The sequence below is a fragment of the Barbatula barbatula genome (assembly GCF_947034865.1).
Source record: "Barbatula barbatula genome assembly, chromosome: 16".
Classification (NCBI taxonomy): Eukaryota; Metazoa; Chordata; class Actinopteri; order Cypriniformes; family Nemacheilidae; genus Barbatula; species Barbatula barbatula.
The window spans coordinates 19,741,690-19,760,595 of NC_136779.1; the positions used below are offsets into that span (position 1 = coordinate 19,741,690).

Sequence of the window (18,906 nt, forward strand, 5' to 3'; positions counted from 1 at the left end):
TCAAGGAACCAAAACTCCAATAGTAAAGGAAGAGATAACTCCTTATTAAAACAAGGAAGGTGAGTAAATGATGACAGCATTTTCATATTTGGGTGAAGTTTCCCTTTAAACTTAAGGGATTACTTTAATTTGTGTAGACACACAATAACAACAAAACCTTTTATGTTTTATTAGATAAAGAAAGTTTGAGTTACATACCTGCAGACGCTTCCTTGGGTATGAACGCATTTTAATAACTGGCAAAGATATTTTGCACTGGACTGTGATATTTCCGCCTTTATCAGATTTCTGTGTGAATTTTTTTTGTACATTTCCGACAATTAAACATATTTTTTATCTCGCCATAGTGTAAACTTGGCACTGTGAATAGCATCGCTTTACTAAACGGCTTAAGAAGGATGGACATCAAAAACAGGCAAAGCAACATATTGATATTATTCAACTTTATTATTTGTTATAACACACTCACCTAAAGGATTATTAGGAACACCATACTAATACTATGTTTGACCCCCTTTTGCCTTCAGAACTGCCTTAATTCTACATGGCATTGATTCAACAAGGTGCTGAAAGCATTCTTTAGAAATGTTGGCCCATATTGATAGGATAGCATCTTGCAGTTGATGGAGATTTGTGGGATGCACATCCAGGGCACGAAGCTCCCGTTCCACCACATCCCAAAGATGCTCAATTGGGTTGAGATCTGGTAACTGTGGGAGCCATTTTAGTACAGTGAACTCATTGTCATGTTCATGAAACCAATTTGAAATGATTCGAGCTTTGTGACATGGTCCATTATCCTGCTGGAAGTAGCCATCAGAGGATGGGTACATGGTGGTCATAAAGGAATGGACATGGTCAGAAACAATGCTCAGGTAGGCCATGGGATTTAAACGATGCCCAATTGGCACTGAGGGGCCTAAAGTGTGCCAAGAAAACATCCCCCACACCATTACACCACCACCAGCAGCCTGCACAGTGGTAACAAGGCATGATGGATCCATGTTCTCATTCTGTTTACGCCAAATTCTGACTCTACCATCTGAATGTCTCAACAGAAATTGAGACTCATCAGACCAGGCAACATTTTTCCAGTCTTCAACTGTCCAATTTTGGTGAGCTTGCGCAAATTGTAGCCTCTTTTTCCTATCTGTAGTGGAGATGAGAGGTACCCGTGGGGTCTTCTGCTGTTGTAGCCCATCCGCCTCAAGTTGTGTGCGTGTTGTGGCTTCACAAATGCTTTGCTGCATACCTCGGTTGTAACGAGTGGATATTTCAGTCAAAGTTGCTCTTCTATCAGCTTGAATCAGTCGGCCCATTCTCCTCTGACCTCTAGCATCAACAAAACATTTCCCCACAGGACTGCCGCATACTGGATGTTTTTCCCTTTTCACACCATTCTTTGTAAACCCTAGAAATGGTTGTGCATGAAAATCCCAGTAACTGAGCAGATTGTGAAATACTCAGACCGTCCCGTCTGGCACCAACCATGTCTGTTCTTTCCCATTCTGACATTCAGTTTGGAGTTCAGGAAATTGTCTGGACCAGGGGGGTTTAACGTTCACACTCAATATTCTTGTCTGAGCATGGGGTTTGGCAGCCTCCAAGGCCTTGTGGTCAGGGTCTTCTCTTCAGGAGGTATGGGTCGCGTGCGAAGGTCCTCGCTGCTCACATTGGTTAGATTTGATCAGTTTTTTATCTGGATCTGAGTGCTTCTCATATCACTGTGTACGTTTGCTCCAGTTGTACTAAGTTTACACACAGGCAGTACGGGGTACTTTTTGGTATACTACACTTTATTTTGCTATCCTCCATTCAATGAACTAGTGTCCTCCACATCGTAGAAAATATTTAAAAAATTACATCTGGTGTCTGACTAACTTTTGGTTTGACTGTATAAATTAACTGAAATAAAGTTATAATTTAATCAGCGAGCAGCAGTTTTTGTCTTTTGATGAACATTAAAAACGTTTATTATGCTGCTGCCCCTTTAAGACACAGACCTAGTGTATCCTTACGCATGCATTTAGTTTCCAAACTGTTAAATTTACGCATGTGAACATTCTGCTGTCACTTTAGTCCAATTCAACTTTTCCCCAACACCTTCCAATTAAAATCTCATATTCATACTATATATATATATTAAAGTAATTTACAATGTTGGGGCCTTTATAATAGAATATGCTGGATTTTGTCAGCACCACCTTTCACCCCACCAGCGATGGCCCGATTACCACTGAAGAATCTTTAAAGCTGCCTTTTCACTGCACAAGAGTATGGTTTGTTACCGCCATGTGGTACGGTTAGGGATTGCAAACATTAATCTAAATTCCCTTTGCACTTCTAACACTACAGTAACAAAACATTTGTTTCTTCATTTAGTCAAATTCATTACATATAAAGTATTTATAGGTATTTTTAGCATTCATACAGGCGTTCACTTTACATAGCTTTAAGCATTTTAAAATTTACGGAATGACTTCAAACAACATTTAGTCCATTAGTGGATAAGAACTAAGTAAAACCACCCAGTCCCTTTTACAGATTTTTATTTCAGTTTTTCTTTTGCAAGTGCTCTGCAACTGTGAAAATATAAGTTTGACATGGTGTTGCTTTAAATCGGGGAAAAAAGGACAAAATAAAGAGAAAACTATACAGCAAACATTTATCACAAATTTACACTTGAATTAGCACCCAAAACCTTTTTAAAGACATAGTTAGACTTCAATAACATATGTTTTCATAATTATAAATGAAACCCAACACCTTAAGTGCAACAGTATAATTTACGATAACCCCAAAACTCGCACCGGGAGACCTGCGGACCACAAATCCAAAGTGATCTGCTTTACCATTAACAAACATCATTCATCTTTTTATGGTCATGATTAAGACAAAGTCAGTCACTTTTTCGCTAAAAAACTGAAGTGTCAAAAGGCTTTCTAGAGCGCAAAGCAAACCCTGACAGTCCGACATATGGACAGCGTAAGTAGAAAGTAAACAATGAAGTTTAGGATAATGGATACAGATAAAGCTTGCTGGAGATCTTCTGTGAGGAGATCCAGTACCACGCTTCAGGTCAATTTAAAGAGAGATCATGGGGTCAGTGGTCACAATTATGACGCTACAGCTAGATACCCTGTAGCAGATCTGTGGAGGAAGATATTTTTTACACTATTTGTAACGTCAAACTCAAGTGTTAAATTCTATTGTATATTGTAATTGGAAATGAAATAAAAAAGTACATTTCAATTTAGGTAAATAAAATGCTCCACAAACAAAAGTTACTTCAAATTTTGTCAATTAAACTTAACAACCCAGCCATCAACAAACCCGATCATAAACCTGACTTACTCCATATTGCTTTTGAGCTGATGGACGGTCCGCTTGTCGAGATAGCGACAGAACAGAGTTAGCAGGTTGGAGGGCAGAAGAAGGGGTTCAACAAGTGTTGTCTGAGAGAGTTGCCGGGCAACATGGAATACGGTGTCCGTCCTAAAAGATTGACAGGAATAACAATTAAGGTTTTCCTTAATTTAAAGGTATTTGGGGCGGTTTCCTGGACTCATGAATTGCTCAATCTCAAGCTGTTCCAAACCTCAGAAATACAGTACATTTAGAAGAATGTTAGCAACTGAGATCTCTGGGGTAGTCAAAAATGGTAGTCAACGGGGCACTAGAACTGCAGGTTTTCCAATTCCAATTCTTTCTACTGTGGTAGTCAATGGAGCCCAAGAAATCCAAGTTGCCAACATTTTTCCAAATATCTTGTGTTCAACCAAACAAAAAAAAAACGTATAGAGGTTTGAAACGACTTGAGGGGGATCAATTAATGACAGAATTTTACTGTAAAGGGTGGACTATCCCTTTAATTGCTAAACTTTAGGCTGCAAGCATGCTGTACCATGAAGGTGCATACAGATGTGTAAATAAGTTCAGATCTAAAGTGAATAATTGTTTACCAGGTTTCAAAATCTCCAATACTGGGCTCCATGGGAAGATCAGAAGACAGAAGTCTTTCTCCGTGTGAGAGCAGAGCATACAGCAGGGACAGACCAAACTGAAAACAAAGATTTGAAGAACTTAAAACGATTGCGATCTGCGCATTAGTGAAAAAATGCATGGTAAAGCACACCTTGTTCTGGCAGGCCAGCGTTAACCGCGAATCTTTCGAGTCAGGGAGCGGTGTGGTGAACTCTTTCAGAATTCTGATTAGCTGACTAAACGTCAGTCCACTAACCACAGTGCGGAGACACGGATACAAAATGGGCAGGGCCTGTTTGAGGCAAAGATGACTTGAATTGTACGGTAAACACCAAAAAGCCAAGAACGCTAAAAAACAAACGTTCGATTCAGACCTCATCTGCATCTTTGCTCATTAACACTGGCAGGTGTTTGGTCACAGCACCAAGAATATTCAGAGCAGCATCGTGTGAAAGAAAGGGGAAGAGTCTTGCCAACATCTTCTTTCCTTTAGCAATAAGGAGGCAGGAAAGAAACTCGTCGCCCGACTCCCTAGAGTTTAAGAGCAATGAAAAAAGCCACATGCATGCAAGATCAGAACCTGAGGAACTGCTTGTGTGTGAAATGTAAATAGCGTGTCTATCTTACAAGAAAGTAGGGCTCTGTAGACGACTGTAGATCTGTTCAACCTTTCTCTGCGTGTTCTGCATTAACCTCATCTCCTCCTCTTTGTTGGACGCGGTTGCCTTTATTTTCTTTGCCTCTTCCACCTCTAACAAAACTATGAACAACTGCTCCGTTGTTCATAAAGATTAGAAAAAGCAGGGAAGCATACGAGTGAAATTGAAGATTAACAAAATAAATCTGGAATTTCACAATAATGGGGTACAACACTGAAGGTAAAAGAGATTTCCAAACAAATTCAGCAAACGGTTAGTGAAGACCACACCCTTCAGAAACGGTTTCTAGGTGACAAGGATTTAAAAAAGATTGTGATTCTACATAGCATTTGCAACTCCTTAACACTATTAGGAAGAAATGTCTCAAAACAAGAAAATCCAGTTTTAGCATTTCATTAGCAATAAATAAAGCAAAAAAAACAGGGTTGCAATTTTGACCAGTCAAACTAATTTACATAAAGCATTTTATAAATTAAAGGTCATTGACAAAAGACTGTTCTTTAAACAAACCTTGACGGATGTAGTCAACAACTCGAAAATGTATACAAATGGTCACTCAAGAGCGGTTCCAGATAAACAAGCTCAAACCTGCTCTGTCACACTGCTAATATTACATATGATATTCATCATATCTTGCTTCTAACAAACAGAAAACCAACATTAATCACATACTGATCCGAATCAAAGCAACCTCCTCGGGGGTTTTAGCAGAGATATCTATGAAGATACTTTCCAGCAGAGAGACGTTGGAGAGAAAGATCAAGTACCGGGTCCAAACTTGTCTCTGATGGAAAGTCTTTAAAATATTAGCGCAGGTCCTAGCTCTGCCTGACTTTTAATACTTAAAATAAAAGGTCTGTGGATTTTATGTAATAAATAAGACGTAGCTCTTTCCAATGCCGGCATGATCTCGTCCCTGCGACAAAGACGCGTTGTGGCAGCCGACGATATATTTTTGTACTGTGGTCCGGCCACCATAGTGTTTGGATAGAGATATTAATTGCAAATCTATAATATAACGCTGTAAATCAAAAACTGCAATTTAAAGTTTAGCAAAGTAATCATTCTTCTCAGGGGCGGTTCCGCTTTCCGTCTGGTTTGTTCAGTCGCATTTTGGGGTGCTACTCAGTTTTGTTCCAGTGCGCCCTATCTGTTTGGGATAACTCCCAGTCCTGTAACCCAAAAATAATACTTGCTAGGCATAATTTTAACTTTCTATACATTTTACTTTTCAACATTGATCTGCAGGCACTTTTTGCAGAGGTCTACTGGACGTTTGGGCCAAAAGAGTTTCTCTTACCGTTTTTAAAATAATCTATATTGTTGTATTGTAACAGTGTATTAGTTTACATCTAAAGTAGTCAGGGAAATGCATAGCATTTAAAATGTCAAACTACAGGTGGAAATTAAGAAAATAAAATCACATTGTTTTGGCCTAAAGGTGTTTAAAAAGTTTGATTAAAATGAAAAAAAAACAATGATTAAAATTAACCCGCTGTGTGTTGTTTGTTTATGCAACTTGTCAAAGAATCACTCAAATTTATGTAACAATGCCAAATTCATACTAAAATAGACTTTACCTTTTCAACGGTGCTCAACACTTCCAATCTTTGCTGTCTAGTGTCTTTGTGTTCCTGATAAAAAAAAATATATATTCTAAGCAAATGAAACAAATGATCAGCCTCCTGAAGTCAACAGTTCGTACCTCATCGGGTGTGTGTGCGTGAACAGCATCAATTGCTCGTCTAGGAGAGAAACAAGTAGACACTGCGACCTGTCCCAATGACCCTTCAATGTGGACAACTGTAGGAATAAGAATTACTGCACACTTATTTTCAATTAAGCGGTGGTTTCCCAGAGAGGGATTAGTTAAAGCCAGGACTGGGCTAGAATTAAATTGGGATATTTGAGTCATTGAGACAAAACAATCCTAGTGATATATTTTAATATATGTCAAGTGCAAGTTGCTAGACTATTCTAACATTAAACATTTTTAGGCTTAAGCCTATTATAGGCCAAGACTGTCCGGTAAATTGCCCCATAGACATTACAACAGATTTTTTGTGCCAGACCTGGGATGTACAAGTCGGTTTTGGTAACATAAGGGGTTGTGAGTTTAGGTGGTTCCTTTTTTAAGCGGTCTCCCATCATCTCCTCCTCAGCTAGTTTTGCCTCCATCCTCTGATAGTATTCCTGCAGGGAGTAACAATCATGCCTGACATGTCAGTCTCTTTCAAGGCAGGAATGAGTTTCACCTCAACATGTAGATATTTAAAAAAAATGTATAGCCTCAAAGCGATATGCAAATTACATACATAAATTCTGAAAGATTGTGCATCTATAGTATATAAATATAAAAAAATATGCGTCCTAATTCATTCACTCGTTCACCTATTCCCAATTCCCTTTATAGCGAATGTTAAAGTCCACTATACAGGAAGGGAATGAAAACTAACTAACGCAAGAATACGCTGCGTCTGACAACAAGGTCACGGATATTCTTCGTAACGCTTATTGTACACCTCCTGCAGCAGAGTCGTGTTGTATCATTGGAAATAGTGAGTGAACGAGCTTACATTGGACGTGTATTGTGGGTTTAAAACAGTAGACAAAAGTGAGGAATTAGTCGACGGGAAGGAATTCGGACAACACTACAAAATGGCAGACACCCATTGTAGTGTACTATATGAGAGGGCTGACGAATTCGGACACAGCTTTACATGGGAGGCGGTGCAACAACAAAATACAATAGAACACATTAACAATTTTACTTTTGTCTACACTGGATTTTCATTTGAATTACCAACACATTAGAACAGACTGCAAATTCTGAACTAGGAATATCAGATGAGGGAAAGGTAATACCTACACCATTTATTTTCTACTTTAGCTTTCTTAAGTAAAGCCGATCACAAAGTCGAGCAGTTCATAGATATTAGTTTGCACATACAGACCTGATAATAGTAGTCATCCAAATGTGGATTTTCACTCTGTAGTTGGATCATTTGCAGTCTGATTATCCATTCCTTCTCTTTATCAGACATGATCTGAGAATAAGGGTCCCAGCTCACTGGCTTTCTGTAATTGATATGAACACTTCATTTAGAGGACAGGAAAAAGAACAGCAATGCAATGGTTGTCTTATAGAAGACTCGCACACATTACCTGTGTGGTCTCTGCTGTCTTTGACTTAAAAGCCGTTTGTGCTGGGGGTGGAACTGAGCGACAGGACCTGGGGGTCTAAAAGTGGACGCAAAACAATTTATGACAAACAGACAGATCAATCTGCTATGCAAGGCACACACAACTCAAACTAATTTACCTATAAAGTGTTACATTTTCAGCTAGACAGTGCTCTGCTCGGGTTAGTTGCAGATTTTTAACCTTAAATATTTAGACATCTTGTCTAGCGTGTGTAGCATCCGGTGTATACGCAATCAACGAAGAACATTTGTGGGTCTCACCATACTGCTTTTCATCAGCATGGGAAGTGAAAACAACTCCTCCCATCATTCCACACTCCTTCACATCATTATCATGCCTTTGTTATTTACAATGCGATCTCTAGCAGTAAAAGAGACGTACAATTCCTTGGACAGGGGTCGCATCTGATGTAAGATGCGCCTTAATTTGTAAGCAATGGGCGTTTTGATTACTCGAACCAATAAATAGAAACAACACACTGTACCAAGTTACCTGACAGATACAATAAACTGTTAAGTAGCTTCTCTCGAAGCATCTTTTATAACGTTTTTTGAGCCAACCTGAAGCCTTGCATGAAATTTGATGATGGGCTATAGCATGGAGCAGGCCTGGGGGAGTCCGTCCCAAAACGCAGGTGCATGAGCTTGGGAGTGAGTGGCAGGGGGGAAGAGAGACGAGGATGGGAAGGTGACATGAAACCTCCTGGCTAGAAAAAGATAACAAAACCTGTATAAAGCATCAATAAGAAAACCTTGTGCATCAAAAAAAATCACTACATTGAATAAACATTGAATAAATAGGATGGTCACCTGGTTGAAATGTCGCTGGGGTGTGAAGAGTCTTTGGGGACGGAAAGGAGAGCTAGGCATCATGGGATTTATTGGTGCCTTGACACAAATACACACAATAATTTGTCAGATGCAAAGCTACGTGTTACACATTATTCATAGTCATAGACAAAGAGTTGTAAGAGAAAACCCCAATACCTCATAATGACATCTTTGGTTGAAGGCCCCAACGTAAGGTTGGCCTCTTCTGCCCCGAGTGGTGGAAAAAGGTCGCAAAGGAGACATGAAGTTTGGAGACACAGGTGGGACCCTGCTATGGGGAGATCGGTCAATCACTCCAACGATTGCCTGGTCCTGATTAAAAAAGAAATGAAAAACAGAAAAACCAACTTGGTACCACTGCGATAGACAGATGTGTGCGAGATGCACCTGAAATATAGATGCTGCAGATGGTCTGTTGGATGAAATCATCCACTGTGAGGAAGACAGTAGGAAATATTACTTGACAACGTCAAATCCAAAACTAAAAATTGCTCTGTAATGATGATAATTACATACTGTATTGGAGTTGAGGTCCTCCCAGTAGGCGCTGAGGCTACAGTCCACAATGGCACTATCAATACTCTGGGAAAACATCCAGGCAATGGAAATTTGAAAAACTTTCTAGCAATTGAAAAGAAAAAGCTATACGGATACATGATAAAGGGAAACACCAAAACAACAGGTGAACCTTTAGGCTTGGGCGACCCTCAACGGTCTTCACCACAGCTGGATCATCAAACAACTGGCCCCGACAAACTCTTCCTCTCTGAGACCGGCCCGTTGAAAAATGGGACTGAACAGGAGGTTCAGGTTTGGAGGGTGAAGGGGAACTGCGAGGGGAAGGAGCGATGGGGGGCGGTGGGGGTGAAGACCTCAGCGTTGGAGAGTTGTCACCACACAATAGTAGAAGATCCGTAGGGTCAGCCTCTTGACCTTCAACACTTGCATCTGGGTACATTTTGACACATTTTAGAACAACAGTTCAAAATCCAGAAATGTTCGACTCGTTTATAATGTAGTATGTTAAACCTAAGCCAAACGTCTCCTCGTTGTAAAGATCAATGTCCTCATCCTCCTCTGCCATTTCTTGCAGCCGCCCATATTCATCATCTCCTTGGTCACTCCACTGATCCCCATCCTCTGGCCAAACAGCATCTGGAACGGAGACTCCCATTTTCTCCTGAGGTCATGAGAGAAACTACTTTAACATTTCAAAACGTTTTAAATGATGTAAACAATGACCGAGTTCATTTAAATGTAGCATCGGGGAAGTTGACATGATAATCAGTAACTGCAGTGGGATGCAGCTGTATTTTATACACCATTTATACAAATATATAACAATTTATATCAAACAGCACAGATTTTTTTTAAATACACACAATGTTCACAATTAGAACAAATCATAATGATACAAAGACCACATATTGAATAATTGTATCTCTTTATAAAATATATAATTTGTTAACATTAAGTGCACAAACTTGTTGGGCAATATATCGTTTTTTCCTACATCGTTAATTGTTTAGCCTACATCTCTGCAGTGCTTTGCTTTTTGATCTACTTACGGGCTGTTCAGAATCACCCATTTAAATATTGTCTATTTCACAATCCCGTGAAATATTTAGTCACGATTCCACAAACGTTAGCGTCTACAGCTCCGCGTGTTGTATGACAGGTGCTTATCAGCGCTTGTAAATGGACACACCTGCGAGCGCGTATGAGTCGGGGCTTAAAGACCAAAGTATAGTCCGGCCGTCCGCGTACGCATGACGGATGGAACGCGTACAACAGCGCATGCGCGAATTTCTTTTGCCTCAACCGCATACCGCGAATGTCTTGAACTCGTCTATCCGCGTGCACGAGGAAAGTCAAGTGTACCCGGACCTTAACATCCTCAGAGGGTTGGACGGGGATCGGAATTTTGATTCATATCAGTTATTCGAAAGACTATTTGCTATTGTTATTGAATTGTTGAGAAAACATGAGTATAACTGCAATAAGTGTCTAAAAACTTAAAAAGCCCGTACGCTTTGTAAAACAATAAATGTTTGAAATATGCATGTTAAATACATCAAATAAACCAGCAGTCCCAAAATTAATAATGACTAAAGCCGAAGTAAGCAGAGAATGAACAACAATAGTTATTTATTTATTTTAGACACAAAGACAGACAAGTATTGGTGTGTCAAATGAATGCGGAACGGGTATGCTTTGAGCTGAAAGTCGTGAAGCAGTTCGGGTGGAGGCTGGCAGTTCATTCCACCACAGGGAACCGAATAAGTAAAGGTCTTTGCAAGGATGCGGTGCCTCGCTGGGACAGCCAGGGAAGTGAAATCTGAAGGGGTGCACGGTTTTTTTTTCGGGCTGATTGAAAACTAGACGTGCAGCTGCATTCTGGGACATATGGAAAATGTCCATATGTCCATGCAAAGTTTAAACCCGCAGTTCCATCTAGTGGTCATTATTCATGATTCAGGTGAGTTGAGAGGAACAAGAGCGTTCCCCTTAAAACGGGCTGGTATGATGTTTGAGTTGTCAAGTATGGTATGATTTGTTTTAAATACTATTTTTGAATCAATTATATTTTAACATAATGCATATTACGGAAAAGTGTTTAGGGTGCTTCAGTATTTTAAACGGAAATACCGTATTGAGGAGTTCTAGTGGGAAACTCGGGATGAAGGCATTAATGCTCCGTTCCATACACCTCGGATTTAATATAGTCCTATTAGTTTTAATGTTATTTATTAATTCATGATATTCATGTTATTAATGTTAAATATTGGGAACGGTTCTCTTTTAATGTTAACATAATGTTTTAATGAAGCAACATTCATGTTTAATGTAGTTAAATACTTTTAATGTTATTAAATCCAGACGTTACTTCCGCGTTTGTGGTGGGAAATATTCCAGTACTGAGGTGTCTTGAACGCAGACGATATTTCCGGGTGTGGGCTTGGGAAATATCCTAAATCCAGCACCCTTGTCCCAAGTGCGTTGGGACAAAGTCAGTTTAAGACTGAAAGTCTCCGCAATCGGCAGCTATATTTGCAATTCAAAGCATTAGCATTTCAAAAAGACCAAGTCCTATCTACTTAAATAGCGGAAGACCCACATCTTAAAATAGCTTGCTGAGGTCACACTAAGAATATTTCCCACCATGATATTAACTGTACCATAAAGATTGCATTAACAAATACATTTTCCCCTTTGGTTGTTCCGTATACAGCGCATGCGCAAAGCACTTGAAGGCGGAACTCTCTTTGCTAAAGCTGCACTTTTCTCCATTATCAGTAGAAGAAGTGCGGCGTCTTGTTATATTTCTAGTCTTTGGTTGGGGGCGCCAGAATGCTGACGTCAGTGTCAGCTGTCTTCGCACAACAGAATCAATCAGAGTGGTCTCATGCCGGCAGGACATGCCGTCGGTCGGGGCCCGTTTCCAACGATATAGTATCAGAGGAACATACAACCATCTTATGCATCGACTGCTGTATATTGAGCGAGTTCTTGGGTGCATAGTTAAACAGTGTCAGCGTCTATGGCGGATTCCCACGCCCAGCTGTGTTCTCATTGAATCGGATGAAATCGCCCAGGCAGCCGTTCAGATAAGGTGAGGTTTCATTCTATATGTGCGTTTATCTTTGTTGCTGGTGGTTTTTTTTTAATGTTACTTTAGATTATAGCTTAGTCATAGTGACCTGATCATGCGTAGTTTGTTTTGGCTTTGTTTACATTGCTGGATCTTTAGTGGCTGTGACAGATGAGATGCTGATGGACAGAGGTAAGCCATACCTGTGGAAAACCACATGTTTTAAACATTAAACTGATCTTCAATTTACATCTTATTATGTCTATTTTCAATGTCTTTGTAAAGTTTTCTTATAGTAGGCCTTGGGTAAGGGTAATAGACTAGGAGCCTACTGCTTTACAATACATATTTGTGAAAGTGAGACAATTTTGTCCTCTACTTTGCCATTTACAGGGTAGTTAGTAAAACTGTTTTTGAAACAACAGTTAACTTATTTGTTTTAAAACAAACTTATTTAATAAACCTGTCAGTTGTGTTATAGGCTATTTTAGACACTTTAGTGTTTTACTTTGGTGTAACACCTCCATCCAGCATACAATCCCATTGGGATAGTAAATGTTATTTATTTTTAAAATGATTGCCTCTTTATATATTGTACGCTTGTTTAAAACATTTTCCCTTTGACGTGTCGTTAGTTTATTGAACACAGAATTGGGCATTCGTTTTTTACTAATACTGTTTATTGGAACCAGCCTTTGGTTTTGGAACATGAATTGGGGGTGATGTTGGTTCAATATGTTCTTCTTTATCATGTTATTCATTTTGCTATCATGTTACTAGCACAACGTAACCGATTAACTGATTTAAAATGTTTTAAAGAATTATTATTCCATGATCTGATGGGAGTATAGTGTTAAAGTGATAGTGTTAAAAGAGGTAGTGCTAAACAAGGTAATCAATATGTTATTTTACCATTATCCCATTGCAACTAAAAATCTGTGTTTGTGTTAAGAACGCATAAAGTCGAATATTTGTGGTTAGTAGGGTCAGATACAAGCAATGATGCTTTTGGCATCTTGAATACTCGACAGACAAATGAAAAATAAGAAATAAATAAATAAAATAAAAATAAACTAACTCTTCTCTCAACAGGTAGTGGTCTAGCTTGTTGAAACTAGTAACTCTGTATTAGCACCTAATGTATTATTGTTGTTTTTATGACATATCGCTTATTGCTCCCTGAACTCTTTGTAAGTCGCTTCAGATAAAAGCGTCTGCTAAATGACTAAATGTAAATGTAAATGGCATGTGGCAGACTCATATGACGTATGTGCAAAACTATGGAACAGTAAGTGATCTTTTATAATCAGTATGATAATTCATGACTTCATCTTTTGCAAAGTTGTCTGTTGATTTTACACACTTTGTGTCACTCTAAAAAATAATTTATTGGCTTAGTAAATATCACAAAAATAAACAGCTTCAGTATATTTACTTCATAAAATCTTTTAAAATAATTTTTGTGTTTTTTTCAGCGGGACATATTAAAAAACCTTGATTTAAAAATCAATCCAATTCAATTTTATTTATATACAGGGGAAAATAAGAAAAACACAGTACATGAATAGTTTAACTTGTTATATAAGCACCTAGGAAATAATATCTAATGTCAGCAGTCTCCCGGTGGTTTATTTTGCATTAAGTGAATGCTTGGCTGAAAAGATGCGTCTTTAGTCTAGATTTAAATTGGCCGACTGTGTCTGATCCTCGAATAATATCAGGAAGGCCATTCCAGAGTTTAGGTGCTACATATGAGAAAGCTCGACCCCCTTTGGTGGATTTAGTTTTTCTATGTATTATCAAAAGTCCTGAGTTTTGAGATCTTAGAGAGCGTGATGGGTTGTAGTGTGATAGAAGCTCTGTTAGGTAGGTAGGGGCTAAACCCTTTAAGGCTTTATAAGTGATTAAAAGAACTTTAAAGTCAATACGATACTTAACGGGTAGCCAGTGAAGGGTTGATAAAATTGGGGTTATGTGATGGTATTTTCTGGACCTGGTTAGAACTCTGGCAGCTGCATTCTCTGAACTTACTGTAGTTTGTTTATTGATGATACACAACAACCACTAAGTAGCGCATTACAGTAGTTAAGTCTTGAGGTAATAAATGCATGAATAAGCTTCTCCGCGTCGGCAACACATAGAATATTTCGTAACTTGGCAACATTTCTTAGGAGGAAAAAGGCTGTTTTTGTGACATTTGAGATGTGATTTCAAAATGACAGGTTGTTGTCTAATATAACGCCTAGATCTTTTACTGTATTTGTTGGAGTAACAGTACGTCCTTTAACCTGCAGTTTATAATCAGAAATATTCGGTTTAAGTGTCTTTGGTCCGATAAGTAATATTTCTGTTTTATTAGAATTTAAAAGAAGGAAATTACAAGTCATCCAATGTTTTAACAAACAAATTATATTTTGTATATACACTTCATATTTTGGGGTAAATTCTAATATATATATTAGAGTTACTCACATTTTCTTTTTACTTATTTATTTATACAGGATTTTAATTGATTTCACAGTTTAAAAATTTATAAAATAAATTTGTGTAAATTGTTTCACCAAAAAGATCTAGTAAATCACAGTATAACTTGTGAAGTGATACACAAGCATTATACTGCTATCCCTTAATGACCCTCTCGTAGTTCAGGTATTTTATAGTTTTTAGTTAAACACAAAAGAAGATATTTTAATAAATGTTTCTTTATCCATATGGAAGTCAAAGGGGGGCAGTGTTGTTAGGTTGTTTACTAAAGGTTTACTTGTACGTTCAACATAAAAATAGACACTATCATCCCCCTCACTGAACGTCACTCTCCCTTCTGATGTTGTTGGCTATCTCTGATATCCGATATCTGATCTCCATAGATAATTCATGTGACCTTTCTGACTGTGCTTGTGTTAGTTGGATGGGTGGGGTTTGTGCATTAGTCTGGGCAGGCCGGAGGATGCCTGGGCATGGCAAAGAACAAACGTTGCTTTGAGTATGAAAATAACATTTTATATCATAAAACCACAAATACCCAGCATGTTATACGTTAAAATTATGTGAGAGGAAAGCATTGTCAGTCCTCCTTCCTCAACTGACTGAACCCTCATTTCTCATAATAGCAAATAGAGAGGCATGTTAAATGCTTACATTGCAAATACGTATGTGAGGGGAAAACGATTGCTTTTTGAAGAAGTTTGCTCGTGAACAGGGCCGGCCTTTGCAATTCGGAGGCCTGTTTCAATGTAATGGTTGAGGCCCCCCAACACTCACTTGTGATGAGACATATTTAATTAAATTGAATATATTCATTTCATATTTAACTCTTAACGCATATTTATAAAATGATTGTCACAACATATTTCCCCATTAACAGTTTGTACATTTTGGATCCTCAAATAAGGCATACATTATTGTTTTAATAGAAAAGAAATATGACACTAAAACCGACATTATAAGATGGTCAGTTCTGGTCCTTGCTTCTGATTGGTTGAGACGAGTTCTAAGCCGTTAAAAAAATACCCTGATTTATAACGGCGGACCGCACCATATAGCATAATTATCATTCATTTTATTTACTTTATTTTATAAAACCTTGCTATGCATATGGAATAACCGTATTATAAAAGCAATTAGCCCAGCGAAGCAGAACAGCTAAGGGCGTTGTGGCACGACGCGATACGGAGTCAAAAGTGTACATTTAAATGCAAAGGTAATTTAATGCTTCTTGGGGCTCATTGCCCGACGACACATCGTATGTGTCGTCGGGCCTTTTTCAATAAATGAGTCATCAAGTCAACCGATTTCGACTCAAATCGGTAAGGAAACAACGGTATCTGTTGCTGAAAGACGTGCAACCGTTCAGCTGCTGGCTTTGCGTTGGAATTTTAGTTGGCAAAGAAGCAACAATGTATCTAAGTTACTTGAAACAGGGTGTGTCTGGCACGTGGAATATGACTTCTTATATGATTTTGGTGAAACTTTTGCCTCAAGCCCCTCCGGTGTGTGCAACGTGATTGAAGGGCCGGGGCTCTTTTTTGAGTGGAGGCCCCTCCTGTTGTGAGGCCATTTCAAGTGAAACTGGTGAAACATAGTAAATGCCGCTACTACTCGTGAATGTATTTACAAGAGCTAAACTTGCTGTTCAACAGTGCTGACATGACGCGACAAAAGACAAATAGAAAAAACGATGGCAAAGTAGCGCAGCACAATTGAATAACGCAGGGGATGTGTCACTGTAGCTCACGGCACGCGCACATACTCTGTGCATATTGCGAACAATCTCTGTGTTCAGTAATGAAAACAGGTCGCAACACATCAAAATGTGCACTCGCGCAAATGCTCCCAAGTATATTTCGAGGTCGCACATGTTCAATTTCTGCACTATATGCGACCAAAATGGTCTGTTTTGGCCACAATGAGGCTGCCATCTTTATTGAGATGGGCTCAATGGACAAGTAGTTATAGTATAAACAATTAGAAGAGAACTTTGTATAGACAGTAAGCAGCAAGCCAGCACTTGCTGTTTGTTTGCTGAACAGACCCGTGCGTTGCTGATTGGTTGGACAAACCGTGATGCTTTCAGGAGTTCACGTTATTCTGTTTTGTTTACAACAGGTGCTCAGACCCACAACAATAGCAATAGCGAATAGTGAAACAGGGTGTGTCTGGCACCTGGAGACTTGACTTTAAAGTGCTGTTGACATAAGGCATATGTACTTTTAACAGCAATCGCTACAATCAAATGCTCACAGACACACAACGGACCAAACGAGTAGAGTAGGGATGAAGCTATACACTTGCTGTAGGTTAAGGTCTGTAACCCCACAGCCTTTGGGTGTACTTAGAAGGCTATGGACTAAAGCCCAAATATGCTTTTTCGCACGTACTCTCAGCTAATTTCTTCCTCAGAATTGTATGTACACATACTCTGTGAACGCAGATTGCGCATACTTGCATTTTTTCATTTTTATTAAGTTTATACACCAATTTTTATCAGCCAGGAGAGGTATTGAAATGTGTTGAACGCCTGTGTATGCAAAAAAAGTATAGTAAGCATGTCTGTTTACTCGACTGTGCTTGTACGCGTAATTTAAAATACTACACTTAGGGTTTTAAGACCAAGAAATGAACATGGCTTAAGTTAATGCATGAATAGCTAACTGCAATAGGCCTACAATTCATTTAGTTAAAAATACATAAAATATGAATGGAGCTGTTTAGCCGAAGGTGATCACTGCTTATTTTCATGAGAGCATACAGTGACCCGTGTCATTAAAAATGGAATGTCTTGCAAGGGATGCTAATAAATCTGTCATATACTAAAATGTGTACTAATAGTGTCATGACTGTGAGAAGAATACTTCCTCCTGTAAAAGTTAAAGGATGCAATATGATCTAACTTTTATGGAGCCTGGACTGCAGATCTGGTCCTAGCTTTTTCGGCTTAACGGGGGCGAGCAGCTCTACCGCTTACTGCGACATCTCGCCTCGCTTTCCTGACTGTGCTGTACCGCACACCTTACTACTTTACTGCAGAAGAGTGTGGCCTGACAGTTTAGCTAACATTCTCAAACTCTTCAGATTGTTTCTCCACCTAAGCCGTATTCAACCTGAACTCTTTTGCTACTGTTGTTGTGCTTCAGTGATTTTTTTTACTTCTAAGAAGCAGACAGATGTGCTTCCTGTTTCCATGCGAGATGTGTCAGGGTGGAGTTCAGTCACATACACTCAGATAAGAAACACTCGCTCCCCCAAAGCCTTGTCACGATCCAGCTTTTTCAGCCATGTGATCTAGCACAAGACTAATGGAAGTCTGTTTGTTTTTCACAAACATCTGATCACACGTATCATTTTGAAACGTATAGCTTAAAGCCCTTCTCCTTTTTGGTTGTCGATGACGACAATAGTGTTTGTATAATTAGACTCGTTCACCGTAATCCTGTGCATCTTAAAGCGACCAAGTGAGTCTTGGGTCCCTACGAACGCTCCGTGCGCCAGATGTAACAAAGCAGGCTGATATTTTAGCACACACTCGCATCACCCAGTATGCATTTACCCCATTCTAGTTGTTACATTTGATTAAAATAAGATAGTATGATGAAAGGATGTATACAATATTTTTCATTGCAAACTGTTAAACTATTTGTGTATAAACAGTTGTTTTTGAACAGACGTTAAGAAAATATGTGTCTAAAAAGATGTCGGAAGACCCCCAGTAAGCAAACCTAAGGGGGTTTGTGAACATATCTATGCTTACATGTTGGGTTACAGGGTGACACCATGGTACGAGCCATCCGAAATGCTATAGGGAAAACTAGTCATAGCATGCTCCAGTTACAGAGGAAACTCCTGATCTTCTACCACTGTCTATTATTGAGTTTTATGAGTTTTTTGTGTAAAGGTATTTGACCTATGTGCTCAAGTGCACCACGTATTGTGTGTCACTTTGTAGGCATTGGTATGTGCTTGGTGGTTTAATCGCGAACACACTTAGTCACTTTCGAAGCACAATATACAAGAATAGTGAACAAAAGCAAATATGTGTCATAGATGTAAGGCAAATTGTCACTGTATTTAAGGTTCATAGTACAGTACTGTAGCATTAAAGAAAGACCTAACATATTCAAAACTTCACACAATATAGATA

General features: G+C 38.9%; 2 protein-coding genes across 6 annotated transcripts in view; one reads left to right on the forward strand and one right to left on the reverse strand.

The window, feature by feature from the left end:
* Positions 1–2,238: 2,238 nt before the first annotated feature.
* On the reverse strand, positions 2,239–10,502 carry patl2 (PAT1 homolog 2). 3 transcript variants are annotated; one of them, XM_079475765.1, is made up of 19 exons: positions 10,246–10,502; positions 9,707–9,857; positions 9,366–9,625; positions 9,194–9,259; positions 9,065–9,109; positions 8,834–8,989; positions 8,657–8,734; positions 8,408–8,553; positions 7,809–7,883; positions 7,598–7,721; positions 6,716–6,836; positions 6,349–6,446; positions 6,224–6,277; positions 4,612–4,754; positions 4,359–4,515; positions 4,136–4,276; positions 3,963–4,060; positions 3,355–3,495; positions 2,270–3,150 (listed from the first exon to the last, which is right to left on the reverse strand). In XM_079475765.1, the coding sequence occupies exons 1-19, from the start codon at positions 10,264–10,266 to the stop codon at positions 3,117–3,119; spliced, it is 2,109 nt and encodes a 702-aa protein (XP_079331891.1). In that variant the 5' UTR covers positions 10,267–10,502; the 3' UTR covers positions 2,270–3,116. The 3 variants fall into 3 exon arrangements, with proteins under 3 accessions (XP_079331892.1, XP_079331891.1, XP_079331890.1); XM_079475766.1 differs by lacking the exon at positions 9,065–9,109 and having other exon boundaries at positions 2,239–3,150; positions 10,246–10,496; XM_079475764.1 differs by having other exon boundaries at positions 2,483–3,150; positions 3,963–4,276; positions 10,246–10,383.
* Positions 10,503–11,975: 1,473 nt separating this feature from the next.
* Positions 11,976–18,906, forward strand: part of ccser2b (coiled-coil serine-rich protein 2b) — a 44,972-nt gene continuing 38,041 nt past the window's right edge. Inside the window, exon 1 of one of the 3 annotated variants that reach the window (XM_079475755.1) lies at positions 11,976–12,290. The gene's annotated coding sequence lies outside the window, so the exon portion shown is untranslated. The remainder of the gene's footprint in view (positions 12,291–18,906) is intronic. The other 2 variants (XM_079475756.1, XM_079475754.1) reach the window with 2 other exon arrangements.